Raw genomic sequence first — 16,962 nt, forward strand, 5'->3', positions numbered from 1 at the left:
ATTGGATCAAAAAACGCGTTTAAAGATTTGATGGAGGATCAAGACTATCTCATCGGAGGTTGCAATGGTTTACTCCGTTTCATGATGCATGCATGATGCATAGTTGCTTGATCATGTTTGACATTTGTTTGTCAAAATACTACTCTTAGTGGAGCTTGTGAAGGTACCTCACAAGTTGATGTGATGTCAAGCAAATGTCATCCAAGTCGTCGCGCGAGAAGATGATCATCTGAGACTTTAACCCAACTCGACAAAACATGGATATGCTCATGACATGCCTAGTGTGAGGACAAAGGTGATTCCGAAGTGTACTATGCCGACAAGTCTAGGGTTGGACACACATGTCTCAATAACAAGATGTTGGTGTGAATATAACTAGAATGTTCATGTCTTATAAGGGATATAGCCATTAAAAACGGCTCTTATTGGCTGATCTAGGATACAAGACTTATGGGCTCCTTGCCGAACATCAACACAAGTTGGAGTGCTTGGACTCAATGGTGCATATCTTCTTGGTTTGAGGAGTAGAGGCATGGTGAGAGAAGATGTTTTTGAATACATGTGATATTATTTTTATTTGCTAGTTGGATGATATTCCAAAGTTTTTACTATGATTCCCAATGTAAAGATAACTTTGAAAGTTTAATTAAGCAATCAAGTTGGTTGTGTAAAGATAACTTTGAAAATGTGAAGTATTTTAGATTTTTCTTCATGGGGAGAGAGAGAGAGAGAGAGAGAGAGAGAGAGAGAGAGAGAGAGAGAGAGAGAGAGAGAGAGAGAGAGGTTCTAATAAGGAACCTTAAAACATTATGAGAAATTATTGATTTTAAACCTTAGAAGTCTAATAAAGGTCATTATATTACCTTATGGTTGACGAAGTATTTATTTTTTAATATTGTTATTGGCATTTTTTTATGCTTGGTGCTTCACCCTTTTGGCTATCATGAAGATGATCATGCACCAACTCTTTTTTTAGTGAAACGCCAATTAATGTACTTTTTTGTGAGGATTACAGCACACACACACACACACACACACACACACACACACACACACACACATGATTATGAAGCTTAATTGTTTGAAGTATTGGTTTTAACTCCTTTCTCATTAGATTGAGTAGTACTTTGGTTATGAATCAAGTGCATGGGTTCATATAGGAACCATGAATTGTTCAACCAAATAGAGGCTTTTTAATTGAAAGTTTAATTAAGCAATCAAGTTGGTTGTGTAAAGATAACTTTGAAAATGTGAAGTATTTTAGATTTTTCTTCATGGAGAGAGAGAGAGAGAGAGAGAGAGAGAGAGAGAGAGAGAGAGAGAGAGAGAGAGAGAGAGAGAGAGAGGTTCTAATAAGGAACCTTAAAACATTATGAGAAAATATTGATTTTAAACCTTAAAAGTCTAATAAAGGTCATTATATTACCTTATGGTTGACGAAGTATTTATTTTTTAATATTGTTATTGGAATTTTTTTATGCTTGGTGCTTCACCCTCTTGGCTATCATGAAGATGATCATGCACCAACTCTTTTTTTAGTGAAACGCCAATTAATGTACTTTTTTGTGAGGATTACAGCGCGCGCGCACACACACACACACACACACACACACACACACACACACACACACACACACACACTATATGGATGCTTATATTTCAACAATTGCTTATGTGTCCCAAGCAACGAGAATTTCAAAAATTGGATCTTATTTGAGGCTCATGATAGCCCAATTATAGGGCAAAGCCAAGCGCTACCCATCACACCACTACTGCTTCACAACCATGTGTGCCATGCTTTTTTACCGCCACCATTTTGGGCACAACTTGACTTGGTATGATCCTCTAATTAAGTAGAGTTCTCGATGAAATGAACAACCGGATGCAATCCATAAGAAGAGATATCAAAGCTACTCAAGACAGATAGAAACATTATGCAGATCCAAAGAGGTTGAGTCGTGATTTTGAAGAGGGTGACATGGTTTGTCTTCATATACAAGAGGAGTTCTTTATTCTTGGGAAAGTACAAAAAGTTATCACCACCAAGATACTGTGGGCCTTATGTCATCACAAGGAAGATCGAAGATCATGCTTATGAGATGCTTCTTCCTCCATATCTTAAGGTTCACAATGTTTTTCATGTCAACCTATTGAAGAAGTATCACCAATCCCTAAGCACATTCTAGAGAATGATCACATCATCATGCCAACACAAGGACATATGGAGTTATAACTTGAAGAGATCCTGGATGCTCATTAATAATCTCTACAAAACAAGATTTCGAGGGAATGCTAGGAAGTTTTTTCTTGTTGAAGATGTAACTTGGGAAAAAGAGGAGTAACTAGCCAAAGATTATCCCCATTTCATGAGATGAGGAGTAACTAGCCAAAGATTATCCCCATTTCATGCGATGAGGATATCTTGATGCTTATGTGGGGGAGAATGCAAGGTTCCTCCTACCCATGTAAAAAAGAAAATGCCAATAAAAGAATTTTGGGCCAAAAATAATAAATTGTGTATTATTGGAACAAGTTAAAATGTGTAAAGGAATGTGCACATGGATTACAAGCACACACAATGGATTGCAATGTCTTTGATGCATTTTCATCAAGGAAATGTATTCAAGACATTTCTATTGTAGATCTATGCATTAGTGTTATACAAAGAACATGGATGAATTCTTGATACAAAAGTGTGTAGTTTAACAATTTATATGCAGTCTGATGCATGAATTCTCGATACAAAAGTGTGTAGTCTAACAGTTTATGTGCAGACATTGTAAATGCATTGCAAATTTGTGCAAGCATGTGTAGAATGTTTTTCATTGATTTCTTGATGTGTGTGTACGATTGGTACAAGAGAAATCAATAAGGGACTTCACAAGCAAGAAGTCAAGTTTATAAGCAGGGAATTGCACATGCATTGAAAGCAATTTTACTGCATTCAAGGCAAGATGGGGAAATCATTGATCTAGTTTGATGCTGAAACCACCTCGAGTTTGGCTTCACACCAAGTGTGGCTCACAACAAGTTTACACTACCCAAGTAGTTTACAAAGTTCATTAGTACATGGCTAAAGGGAAGGACACAAGCTTTAGTGAAGACAAGTTAGTGAGGGGCTTTAGGAATTGCACCAGCTTGGATGAGAAGAAAACCACCTTGATTGCATCTGCAAGTGTGAGTAGTTGCTCAACCGAGTGATAGTTTATTTCAGGGGGCAAAGCAAAAACACAAGTGAGTGGGGATGAAATCAATTTGCATCATAGGGAGGTATGGCAAAGTATATAAAATGGCTGCACAAAGGGTGAGTTGGTGCACTGCTAATCACACAATAGTTTTCAAGACCATTGAAAGCCTTAGACATCCTCTAGCACACAACAACCTACACCATTTAAAGGATTCAACACAGCAGCCAGTAGGCTAGGCTGCATCCATGCAAATACAAGTAATAGGCAGCACTGCTAAAAGAAAACATAAGTGGATACGCAAATATTAAGTACAGCATCCAACTCTGTTTACGGATCCTTCTTTACAGCAGCACAAGCTTTTAGGCTATGAACAGTTTGAAGTAGTGCCGGTTCAAATGCCTTGAAGCTATCAGATTGGACTAAAGGCTCAACAAAGAGTTATTTCTTTTGCTCATATTTGGGCATTGGAGAGCCTACACACATACGATTAACTAGCTCCAGCAAGTGTAGCACTACATAGAGTAGTTTATTTCCCTATCAGATCTTGATCACATAGGGCTTCTGTGCATGCACTATTATCATGTCTCTAAGCTCATTATCACAAGTTTCCACTTGGTGTTGAGGACCACATATCATCTATCACGTTCACACATACCTTCAACACATCAAGGCTTAGACCTCTACATCCTCGCGTGTCGACTTCTCGCTACGACGAGGTGGCATACTTGTGCCACAGTTGGACATTCGAGCTTATAGGTTTGATGCCTAGTCACCGACGGCTTTTGTTTGATGAAAGGGAGGTTTGCCCAACATAGTCCATATCCACATGGTCCAGATGGTCCACAAACAATGACTTTATCGTTTCATTGCTTGCCTACCTTGATACGGAGGGTTCGACATTGTTCACATGGGACGAGTCTTCTTTCGGTTACTTACATGAGTGCCCCACACTCTTGAGCCCATTATTATGTTCTAGAGAATGTAGATTGCACCGACACAGATTCAGATGATGATGATCATGTATTGTACACTCATACACATGATGTATCGCATGCATACACATGCACAAGATCATAGTGATATACGTGCACATGATGCCACTGACACATATGCACATGAGGATGTGTATGTGATAGTGATGTGTGAGTCACATCATACCCAAAGCATCAACACTTCTATGCCTATCTTATTTCCTACAAATCATGTGGACACTCTAGTCGATCGTGTGATGACATTAGTGTGCATTTGATTAGTGATGCATCCATTAGCACACTCGAGATTAGTGTATCCATTAGCACACTCGAGGTTAGTGATACTCCGCATACGAATGACAGAGATACCTATGAGCATAGACCCGAGCTCCTAATGTTAGATACGTCAAGCTAGTCTTCTAGGATTTCTATTTGTGGAGATATTGTTGATACGACCACTACTCCTAGTATTCATAGCATTCCTTGTAGCGATCATGTGGATAAAGCTCATGTGTTTGAGCAATTAGGGATAGTGCATGAGTGTAGTGATGATTTCATTGAGGTAAGACATCATAGTAAGATTATGCATATTGATCATATCCATAGTAGATCACATGACATAGATCTTGAGAGATTTACATTTGAACTAGGCATCTCCTTGGATCCTATATTATTAGAGATAAAGTTTTCATGGGATGTAGGTTACATAGGGGCATCATTAATGGAGATAGACCATATTTATGAGGATGACCTTGGAGACCTTAGGGATGCCATAAATGATGATTTAGGAGATGATAGCATTTACCTTTCACGTGGGGATACCTCTTCAATTTTCACTGATGACTATAATTATGCTAATGATTATATTGTTATCTTGGATCATCATACACACATACAGGGTTTTGCACATGAGGAGATGACGCATGGTTTAGCTCATGCCCATATATCTATTGATGCAATCAATCATGTCTTTGACTTTTTGAGTGATGCTACATGGGATGACAGCATTGGTTCGTTCTTACCTTCATATCATGCCAACCTTGAGATATGTTCTTTTGGCTCCGAGTGTCGACACAATCCTATTTTCTTTAGAGCCAGGACATTTACTTTTGGATGCAATATATGTCATTTGGAATGCATGGTATTTAATTATGTGACACATTATGTGGATTTACATGCATCACATCCAGATTTTCACTTGAGCAATTTTATTTGGGCCATGGATTTGATGGTATTTCTGGTGGCCATTTCACCTTCGACAAGGGCTTGTATACTTCTCGATCCATGTGGTTACACATTTGTTCCATGGTTGGATGGTCTACACTTTTGCTATCCATTTGACCTAGAAAGATATGTAACGATTTATGTCATCAACATGGATGGCTATCTATTTGATCTAAGAGGATTGGCTAGCCGCGTCACCAACATTGGCTCTCTACATTTTCCATTCCATCCACGTGGCTCGAGAGCCATTGCTTTGGAGTCTACATGGCTTGGATTTATATTTCACCCATGTGTAGCTATTGTATGGGTTACCGCATCTTTTAAGTGACACTTATATCTTTTCCATTTGAACCTGGAGAATACCGACTAGCCTCATCATCGACGAGAGTCCTTTATCTTTTCCATTTGACCTCGAGGGTCATGAGATTCATGTAACGGTATTGGTTCTCTGCGATGGTGACACTTGGCATGTATTGGGCTTTTTGTATATAGCCTTTTTATTTGTCTTTTGTATATAACCACCCTTTGATTTTGAGGATGAAATCATTGTAGGAGGGGATGGCTTATAATGAAATAGTAACTTCATTAGTTAGAATTAGGAATTATGATCATGGGCTCAAGTATAAAAGAGGGTCATGGGCCACTATAGTATCTTTTGGACATCTTTTGATCATTTGACATTTGAATGAACCATGGAGCCTTGAGCTACCACACTTTGGCTTATGGAGAGCTATTCCCATTCTTATGGTGGGAGATTAAACCACTTAGGCATTATGTGTGATACGTGTGATTCTTGCTAATCACATACTAATCTACATGATGATTTGTTCCATATCTTAGCTTCTTAATCTTGTATGATGATTTGTCCCATATCTTAGCTTCTTAATCTTGTATTAGTGATTCTCCATTTAAGAGACCTTATGGCTTAAAGGATGGATTCAAATGTTGCTCAAGGACTATGAAGGTTTAGACCAAGGATATTGGATCAAAAAACGTGTTCAAAGATTTGATGGAGGATCAAGACTATCTCATCGAAGGTTACAATGGTTTTACTCCGTTTCATGATGCATGCATGATGCATAGTTGCTTGATCATGTTTGACATTTGTTTGTCAAAATACTACTCTTAGTGGAGCTTGTGAAGGTACCTCACAAGTTGATGTGATGTCAAGCAAATGTCATCCAAGTGGTCGTGCGAGAAGATAATCATCTGAGACTTTAACCCAACTCGACAAAACATGGATATGCTCATGACATGCCTAGTGTGAGGACAAAGGTGGTTCCGAAGTGTACTATGCCGACAAGTCTAGGGTTGGGCACACATGTCTCAATAAGAAGACTCTGGTGTGAATATAACTAGAATGTTCATGTCTTATAAGGGATATAGCCATTATACAAGACTTATGGGCTCCTTGCCGAACATCAACACAAGTTGGAGTGCTTGGACTCAATGGAGCATATCTTCCTTGTTTGAGGAGCAGAGGCGTGGTGAGAAAATATGTTTTTGAATACATGTGATATTATTTTTATTTGCTAGTTGGATGATATTCCAAAGTTTTTATTATGATTCCCAATGTGTAAGTTTTTTTTATACTTTTGATGTATGAAGGTTTAAGTGCAATGTCAACTTTCAAAAGACTTGTATGCAGTGGAGAGTGTGTGTGAACTATTTTTCATTGCTTTAGTTGGGTGTGAGTAATGAATGAGGAATATCAATTGTGAGTTCTCGTTGGCTCCATAGGCCCAGTGGTAGGGTGGCAAGCAAAGACCCCAAGGATTTAATGAAATCTAAGCTACACCTATGGATCTGGTCGAAGTAAAAATTGAATACACCACTAAGAAGCAAGAAGCAAGTGACATGGTGGACCTGAATAAATGGGTGCTTTCTAAACGAAACTTAAATTCTGATGGAAAAAGCTTAGAAAAAAATGGAAAAAATTTGGGAATTAGACTCTAGGAAACAATGGAGTCAGTCCAGACGAGTAGAGACTATATGCTTCATGATCGAGGAGTGAGACATTCGAACCCTAAAGCAAGGGTGCTTCTGAGCCCGAGGCAAGATTTTGAGTTGGAGAGAGAAAGAGAGACAGAGAGTCTAAGTAATTAGCTTGCAATTCTGAAATGGGTACACTTCATTTTGTGGAGCACTAACAAAGTCTAACAGGTTGTTGACTGGAGGAAAAATCAACCAACACAAAAACCCTAACAAGCCAAAAGACCTTGAACACATTTTTACAAAAGGCTTTAAAACCAAACCTCCATTCTTACAGGAGATTGAACTATTCATCCATATAAGCACCAAAAACAAAGTGCCCACAATTCACATTCTCATCCAATTTATCTCAGGTCAGGATTATAGCTTTCAATACATACAATGTTTTATCTATCTTCATATTACTTCAAACATTCATAATTACATGGAGACACAGACTGTGTAGATGCTTGTGCATCTATCTGGCCACAAGAGGAACCCCTCTTTAAGCAAAAATGATGTTAAAGCTCCCACAATTTACTCTCTAACATGGACTGTTCTTTTACCCTTTACAGTCTTGTTGTTTACTAGCATGCATGCTGCCCAGACAGTTATGCTTGGGCTGCATGTGCAGATCATACTGCTGCTATGACCGGTAGGATATATATACAGAGATGGTACAAGACTAATGCTGGGAGAGATTTTTTACATGCTTACTTTGTTCTTTAAGGAACTCTCGGGGTTTGAACTCGCGACCTCTTGGGCAGGGTCGGGCTTCGAACCCACGACCTCTTGCTAAGGAGTGTCGCGAGCTAACCATTCAGGCAAGAGCTTTACTTACATGCTAGATTTTGCTAGCATTGCTTGCATAAACTGGAACCTAAAACAGAAGTGTTTGACTCACATGCTAGATTTTGCTAGCATTGCTCCCTATTACACTAACTGAAACCTAAAACATAACCATGCACTTGGTAACATGGCATCACACACTGACTTGAAAAGTAAAACTCTCCTTGCAAAAGATTTCTGTGAGAGAAATGAGCCAGCATGCCACATTTCAAACCTCAGCTAAAGGGATGGTGCTATGTGATCTATTTTGCACAGCTTTCACAGCAGCAACCCTCCCTGCATTCGCAGCTCGGTTCGCAGCAGCCACAGCCTTGTTCACTCTGTCATCAACATGAGGTACTTGAACTGCTTTGGCAGACGCCCGACAAGCCTCCTGAAAACACAGTAGCAGAAAAGCATTCACTTAAAAATGCTCTAAGTATATGGTGGGCAGCATTTCCAACTTAATCACCCAAACCAAAAGAGGCCTAGTTTATGTCCTAGTGTGTAGCATTGCAGAGCTGGGTTCAGCCCTAACACGCAGGGTGTCTAACACATCCAAATTATATGGCAAGGATTACAAAATATTTAAGGTCTATGGGTCTATGAACAGATGAAATTCACTGTTAAGAATATTGGCAAGCATCAAATAATCAGGGCAAAAGATAATCACTTTAATAAGGTTCACAAGAAAGCTGCCCAAGGGACTAATTATCCAGCATAGGCTAGACAGGTCATCACTTGCCAGTAGACAAGAGGTAGTGGGAATTGTGTCTGGTGGACGGCCATAGCACCAGGCAGCCAAGGATGTGTTTTGGTGTCTTTCAAACCTTTGCAAGTGGCCATGGTTTATTTCTAATCTCTTCTAGATTAAGACATTATTGTCTCCTGATTTTCATGCTGATAAGCAGTGATCTCAAGAGGAAGTCTGTGACAATGTGGAGTTCTTTTTGGTAAATAAGAGAAAAAAACAATGCTTAGGTTTTTGCAAAATCAAAGACATTGTGATGACAACAGAGCTGTACCTGGACCGCGTGCAAAACCTTTGAATGGCTGACAGCCAAAGGGGCACCAGGAAGTGGGTTAAGTGTGCTGTGGGTCCGCAACATGCCCGCCTGCCAATACCCTGCTCGTGTTTCCCCATTTCTGAATGTGTACATTCCTAGCCCTTGCCTCTTCCCTTCGTGCCAGGCGCCTTCATATCGATGACCACTAGCAAACTGGTATACCCCATAGCCATGCATCTTGTCGGCAAAATATTCTCCAGCATAGGTGTCACCATTGCTGGCACAAGTTCTTGCTTGATTAGATCAACAGGCACAGTATGTACAGATATATATATATATTTTTTAAATCTTTGACATGGGAGCTCAACCCAGACCACTACTTACCGGAAATGATAGTAGCCAAATCCGTGCTTCACACCCCACTTGAATTCTCCCACATACCGGCTTCCGTCTTCACATGTCTGCACACCGCAGCCATGGCTTTGCCCATTGGACCACTCCCCTGAATACACATCTCCTGTGTAGAACCTATAAATGCCATACCCTTCTCGCAAACCACGCCTGTACTGACCCCTGTAACGGCTCCCACGGGCCCATGTCTCCACTCCATACCCATCATATTTACCATCAACCCAGTCCCCTTCATATTTCCCACTCATGTAGAAATAGTAAACCCCACTTCCGGAACACCGACCTTGATGAAATTCACCTTCATAGACATCACCATTGCTGTAGGCCTGCACCCCCTCCTTTATGCTTTTTGTCCTTTCAATCTTGGGCTTTGAACCAATGGTCCAAGTCACACGGGAGGCTCCACCCAGCTTCTTCTTATCCCTTTCCTCGGCAAGAAAAGCCCCCAATGGCTTTAGGCATGTTAAGGTTAAACACCCCCAATTATGGCTAAATGCACATCTTAATCGGTACACTAAATTCAGTCCAGGATAAACAAATTTGATGGACATGAGCACAGCACTGAAGAAGAATACCAAGAAAACATAATCAAACCAGAGCCCAAACACAGCATGTGGAGCATCAGGAGGAAACTGCAAGTCATGATGCCTAGAAGATCTTGCATAGTAATAAACACATGGGAAGATTACCATCACCAGAGGAGGTAGCAAGATCCCAACTTTGAACCTTCTTTTCTGAAACTCTGGTATTCTTGCCAACTCTTGTTGCCAAAGTCGGTCTGTTCTGTTGGTGCTCTTAACTGTGAGTGCTTCTTCCAAGCGAGAAAGGCTGTCTATGGAAGCTTTGATGGAAGGGGAGCGTGACAGGGACGAAGAACTACGGGTCAACTTGGATGTTGTCATGGTTTGTACCTTCTACAAGAAAGATTTATCTGCTTTTTGTGCAACCATCTTGGTGGGAGTCAAGAGCAAATCATCTTCACAGCAATGAGTAACATGTAGTCTCATGAGTTGGTGTCCATGGCTTTGAAAAGGTTTTGAAAATCATCCTCTGCATTCGAATCCAAGATTATGTGCAAGCACTCGCTCCATCTTAACTTGGGCTGGTGCTGATCGACTCCGTCTCAACTTCAGTACAGCATGTTCTCAACTTCAACCACACACACCATGCCCCTTTCAGCAGTCAGGACCATGTGCCACATACGCCAAAGCCCCTCTCAAGACCATGTTATCACATAGAACCATGTACAGCAAGCCGTGGAAACGAGCTGGAATGGAAGCCTGTACTATTCAATCAATAAAGAGCCATGGAAGCCTGCACTAGTCAATCGATGAAGGGCTGTGGGAGAGTGTGGCAATAACATCTCTACACAAAAACCATTGGCTTGGAGAAGTAGAAATAGCCATGGCCAAAAACCATCTGCTCGGAGAAGTAGAAACAGTCAGAGAAGTAGCATGATCAAAAAGGGTAGCCATGGCCAAGCTCATAGCAAAATTCGAGAAAAAAAACCACCCAAACAGGCCTACAGAAATTGTACATATTTTTACCCAAGAGAAAAGAGAAGATTGTGATGTGATTTGAAGCTATAGAGAGCAGTGCAGCAAGGGTTAGGGTTCCATAAACTGAAAAAACAGTGCAACAATGAGAATTAGGGTTCCAGAAACCCATGCAGCAGTACGGCAAAACTAGCTTCAAGATGGGTTTCTAGAAAAGGAAGAGCCTACTCTCTAGCTCCAAGACACCCCATTGAAAAAAAAAAAAAAAAACCAAAAAGGTAAGAGTTTAACCTGGATTAATGCGCAGTTTAAGCCCATAATGACAAAGTTTAGTGCCCAAATGACAGAGTTAGAGTCAAAGATGGGCTGGATAAGTGGGTAAGTGGGGTAATTTTAAGCCCAAACGAAGAGAAACAGTCAAAAGTAGGCAGGATTTATGTGTGTTTAGAGGCCCAATGTTGGGATTAGGGTGGATTAGGGAGTGTTTGAAGCTCAAGTGACATGAAGTAGTAAGCCTAAACAGTAGAAGTTAAGCTGAAACAGTGATTGGAAGCCGACCCAATTCAAAATTGCTTGTCTCGGAGACCGGATCAAGAGGACCCAGTGCCATATTCTCTCAGAACTGTTGCTTCGGCAAAACCCCGCCTCGAAGAACGATAGGCGTTAAACCCGCCCAAAAAGCAACTGAGTTTTTTCAAAAAAATATATAATTAAAAAACCCACTCGATCGTACCTCGCATTGACCCGGAATCCAGCGCCAAAAATGCAAATTTTCTTCTTCTTTTTTAATCACCCAAAAGAATATATATATATTATTATATATATATATATATATATATATTCACAAAAAAACCAAGAATCTGCATAGAAATTTGGGAAAATATTAACAATAGCAGAAATTCTCTTTAAGCTTTTCTGGGTCATCAAATTCAGCCAAAAAAAACACATTTCTTACTTCTATGCATTTGAAAAATGAGTCTCTTACAGTGGATATATCTCAATGCATATTGATTTGATATGTTGAAACAAGCCTACCTACTACATTGGTTGAGTCATGATGATGACTCATGACTCGTGGCATGACTCATGACTCATGTGGTCACTTGATGCACCTCATGCTATGGGGTCATTTGATGCACCTAAATGACTCATGTTGAAACAATTAAGCCTTCATGACTCATGACTCATGACTCACTTGATGCACCTAAATTCTAAATTCTAACCCTCATGGCTAATAAAAGCTTGACACTGGTCGTCTCGTGACTCGTGTGGTGGTCACTAGATTTGCCTAAATTCTAAGCTTGATGTGGCCGAGACACTTCTAATAAAAGTTTGACAAATCAAAGGGTTTTCAAATTGTAGCTTAACATGTGTAGTCCAAACTCAATAAGTCTGAATGGTCCAATGCATGTTTAGAATAAAAACCGACTGCTTGAGGGAGAGAAATAAATTGGTAGAAGACAAGTTCATCCACAAAATGTGTGGTTGCAAGCTCCACACATAGCATTTGCTCAGTGTTGTGTAGCACCCAACCGATTGCTTATAGCATTTGCTCAGTGTTGTATTGCCAACCATGTCAGAATTCATCTTGCATGGGATTGGCCCTGTAATTCTTTGTAAGTCTTGCAAATGAAGGTTTTCTACCATTTGAAACAAATATATATTTTGTCCATGATCAACTTCCACGCATAGCATAATTTCTTATGCCATGTACCCCTTGCCAAGAAAAGATATATGGTTAAATTGCACAATGAATGACATCAACATGCACGAGAGAGAATGCAAGTACATTACAATCAAAACATGTAGCTAAGAATGAGTAAGTTCATAAGGCCATAGCTCGATATCATTGCTATGTTGATTGAGAGATAAGGATGCCATGGAAAGAGCTCATTCAACTCCACACAAAGCACCATTTTTGGTGTTGCACACTTTCACTTTCATTCAAAGAAGTCTTCAACTTATCTCTCCCATGCTTGATTTTTTATAGTGTACCATACATGATGCCATGTCATAGTCATAGAAAACATCACTTTCTACCCTTTGAAAGATACGACACTTTCTATCCTTTGAAAGATACGACAGCTATGAGTGTACTCAATATATCAAAAAAGTCCCTACATAGGCTTAATAAGTCAATCATGATACAGACAACTTTAACTTTTTAAATCTATTAAGTTCCTTACATCTAAAAAATAGTTTAAGTAATGTATGTACATAGTATACACAATCCATAACCAAATGATGTATGTCTAAACAATCCAAAAGCAATTAAGTTTGCAACATTTTCCTAGTTTACCAACAAGTGCTAATTAATTTTTCATTCATAGTGTGAATGCATCTCACGTTAGACTCGTGTGTCTCTGTTATACTCACAAAATTCTACCAAAATGTCATGTCATGTTTTTTTTTAAAAAATTCATTTGATTTGAATGATAACTATTATCATAAATGTAATTCACCCAATGCATCTTACGTTAGACTCGTGTGTCTTTGTTACTCAACAAAATTCTACCAAAATGTCATGTCATGCTTGTTTTTATTTTCTTTTGACTTGAATGATAACTAGCTTATCATAAATGTAATTCACCCAATATAAGGCTTATGAATATTTTATACAAGATGAGTTGAGGAGCTAGCTTTGTTTTATATTAAAGCACCTTAACTTTGTTTTTATCCCATTGTGTAGACATAACAAGGCTATCACTAAGGTTAAACACTTCGTATTAGCGCGGATTTTATTATTGGGTTATATATAGTTGGGGTGTGACTCATTTTGAGAGAGTTTGTTGGTGGGATTCAAACCTTGGAAGAGGAGCCTCCCAAGGGCCAACTATTAGATATCTCACTAACTAGTCACATTAGTGATAGTCTTGGTGATTGGGGTGCAACATGCATACCTTTGTGGTGTGGAATTTGGTATGGTCGAGGGGGAGAGGTGGGAGGGAGGGGGGTTGTTATTAATTTATATGGCTTGTAGCGTTTGGTTGGGTGGTGAGTGCTAGCCGAACCCATCTATATGTGCTTTGAGTATTAATGATGTGTACATGACCATTAATTACACGGACTTTGGATTGCTTTATGGACATGATCATGAGTGAGTAGATATTGGGTGGACACTTAGATAAGTGGAAAACTTACTTAGCAGTGTTTTATTTGGTATTTCTCTTTTTGGATTGTGAAGCTTAACCGTTCAAAGAGTTGGTTTTAACTACTTGTTCCATATCAGATTGGGTATTACTTTGGTTATTAATCAAGTTCATGGGTTCATATATGAACCATGAATTGAGCAACCAAATAGAGGCTTTTGAGAGTTTAATTAAGCTCGGTTATGTAGAGATAAATATGAAAATGTGAAATATTTTAGATATATCTTCACACACACACACACACACACACACACACACACAGAGGATTATGAAGCTTAATTGTTTGAAGTATTGGTTTTAACTCCTTGCTCATTAGATTGAGTAGTACTTTGGTTATGAATCAAGTGCATGGGTTCATATAGGAACCATGAATTGTTCAACCAAATAGAGGCTTTTTAATTGAAAGTTTAATTAAGCAATCAAGTTGGTTGTGTAAAGATAACTTTGAATATGTGAAGTATTTTAGATTTTTCTTCATGGGGAGAGAGAGAGAGAGAGAGAGAGAGAGAGAGAGAGAGAGAGAGAGAGAGAGGTTCTAAGGAACCTTAAAACATTATGAGAAAATATTGATTTTAAACCTTAGAAGTCTAATAAAGGTCATTATATTACCTTATGGTTGACGAAGTATTTATTTTTTAATATTGTTATTGGCATTTTTTTATGCTTGGTGCTTCACCCTTTTAGCTATCATGAAGATGATCATGCACCAACTCTTTTTTTAGTGAAACGCCAATTAATGTACTTTTTTGTGACGATTACAGCACGCACACACACACACACACACACTATATTTTCACCACTTTGTGGAGTGAGGGGGAGCCCACGCTTGGGAGGAGAAAGGGTGCCACCTTATAATTATCCACCCTCACCCCCTAAATTAATGTACTTGATCATAGATTGGGTTCAGGATTTAGAAGCATCTCAATTCTTGAGATTCACAGTGCTTGAGATTTTATTATAGGTTATGTGATTGATAGTGGTAGGCCGTTGGTGTGATTAGTCAATTGTCTTTCAACTCCAATATTGGATCTAGAGGAATAAAGATGTACATCGATTGTCACTTTTACAGCAAGATCAAAGATGTGCTTGAGACATGTGTCCTTAGTTTTCATGCTTGAGACATGCATTCTTAGTTGTCGTCTGAATTAGATAGATGTGAATGAATGGATGGATGGGTGTGATGTGAATAGAGGTGATGAGATGAGAGGTAAATAGATGTGATGAGATGTGATGCGAATTAGATAGATGTGAATGAATGGATGGATGGATGTGAATAGAGATGATGAGATGTGAGGTGAATAGATGTAATGAGATGTTATGTGAATGCCCGTAATTGTTTGGCCCGCTAGTGTCAATATTCCAAATCTAGGCTTCTTGAGCATGATGTACTTTTGTTTTTTTTTAAAGGAGGAACACACACTCTCTCTCACCTCTTTGTGGAGTGGGGGATGGGTGGGCAAAACTAGCATCCGGGAGGAGAAAGGATGCTGCCTTAACCACCCGCCTATCATGCCCACCCCCTGTTAAGGCTAACAGATAGCTTCCAGGGAACCACTCACCTCTTCTCACCTCAACGTGTCGTGGGGATCTTTTTGTTAGTAGAGCTCATAACCCTTGAGGTCTCCAAGCTTAACATCGCCATGGGTAGCTTACCATTCACATTCTCCCTTTAGCATTGTCATACTGTCACATTGCACTATGGGCACTACTCCCTCCTCTCACCTCAAATCACTCACACACATCCACTACCATGCAATAGAGAGAAGATTAGAGAGAGGTCTAGCAAGAGGGAAATCTCACTTACACAATGGGAGAGTGTCCTTGCATTATGAGAGAAATTGCCTTATATAAATGGCATACACACACTTAAACTATGGCCAGGCAAGTGTCCAAAGCTTCTATTTAGCCTATTGCTTATATATTGCTTTATCTCACAATACATTGATGCATTACAATACTAGGTAGCACATCCTAGCTCACTACCGCACACACGGCACTCACTTCAAGCATGTTTACATTCAATGTAAACATTTTGCCCACTCTGTTTTGCAACCAACCTGCACTTGTCTTTAAAGTCTTCAACATAAGAACCATCAGGGTTAAGCCAAACCTGCAACCCTACTCAATCATCTGGCCAACTGAAACCAGATTCTTTGTTATGTTCGAAACATGAGGTACATCTGCAAGGTACTTCACTTTGCCATCCTGCATAGACAATGGCACATCTCTAACATGGGCAATTGGATGAGTAGTGTCATCCCCTGTTTCCACAAAACCTAGTTTTTCAAGGTTTTTCATCTCCTTGAACCACTCCCCATGACTTGTCATGTGGTTCGAAGCACTTGAATCAACGTACCATACATCATCTTTATGTGCTGCTTCAACATTTTCAGACATGGCATTAACGACATGCTGCATAACAAACAACCTTTCATTATCCTCATTGTTTCTGCTTGAGAATGCATAGTTGTTTTGCTGTAATTTCCCATTTTACATGTCAGCCTGCTTCTTATAACAATCTACTTGCACTTGTCCAGGCTTACCACAATAAAAACATCCACGTGTATCATTATACTGCATTTGCCAATTTCCACGACCTCTTTGACTCCCCCTGCCTCTGAATTGGCCTCTTCCACCTGCGTGTTATTGTTTTGTTGTTGTGAATTCTGGGACTGTTGTTGTTGCTGTTGCTGGCTTTAATTCTGATTACCTGTTCG

The 16,962-nt window shown here is 39.5% G+C and overlaps 1 protein-coding gene across 1 annotated transcript; it reads right to left on the minus strand.

Annotated features, from left to right (window-relative positions):
* Nucleotides 1-7,748: 7,748 nt before the first annotated feature.
* Nucleotides 7,749-11,745, minus strand: LOC147609467 (uncharacterized). Its single transcript, XM_086787554.1, has 3 exons — nt 9,574-11,745; nt 9,208-9,466; nt 7,749-8,576 (listed from the first exon to the last, which is right to left on the minus strand). The coding sequence occupies exons 1-3, from the start codon at nt 10,500-10,502 to the stop codon at nt 8,412-8,414; spliced, it is 1,353 nt and encodes a 450-aa protein (XP_086643680.1). The 5' UTR covers nt 10,503-11,745; the 3' UTR covers nt 7,749-8,411.
* Between the last annotated feature and the right edge of the window lie 5,217 nt (nt 11,746-16,962).

This window comes from Cibotium barometz, chromosome 51, assembly GCF_041138505.1.
Source record: "Cibotium barometz isolate CiBa-2024 chromosome 51, ASM4113850v1, whole genome shotgun sequence".
Taxonomy (NCBI): Eukaryota; Viridiplantae; Streptophyta; class Polypodiopsida; order Cyatheales; family Cibotiaceae; genus Cibotium; species Cibotium barometz.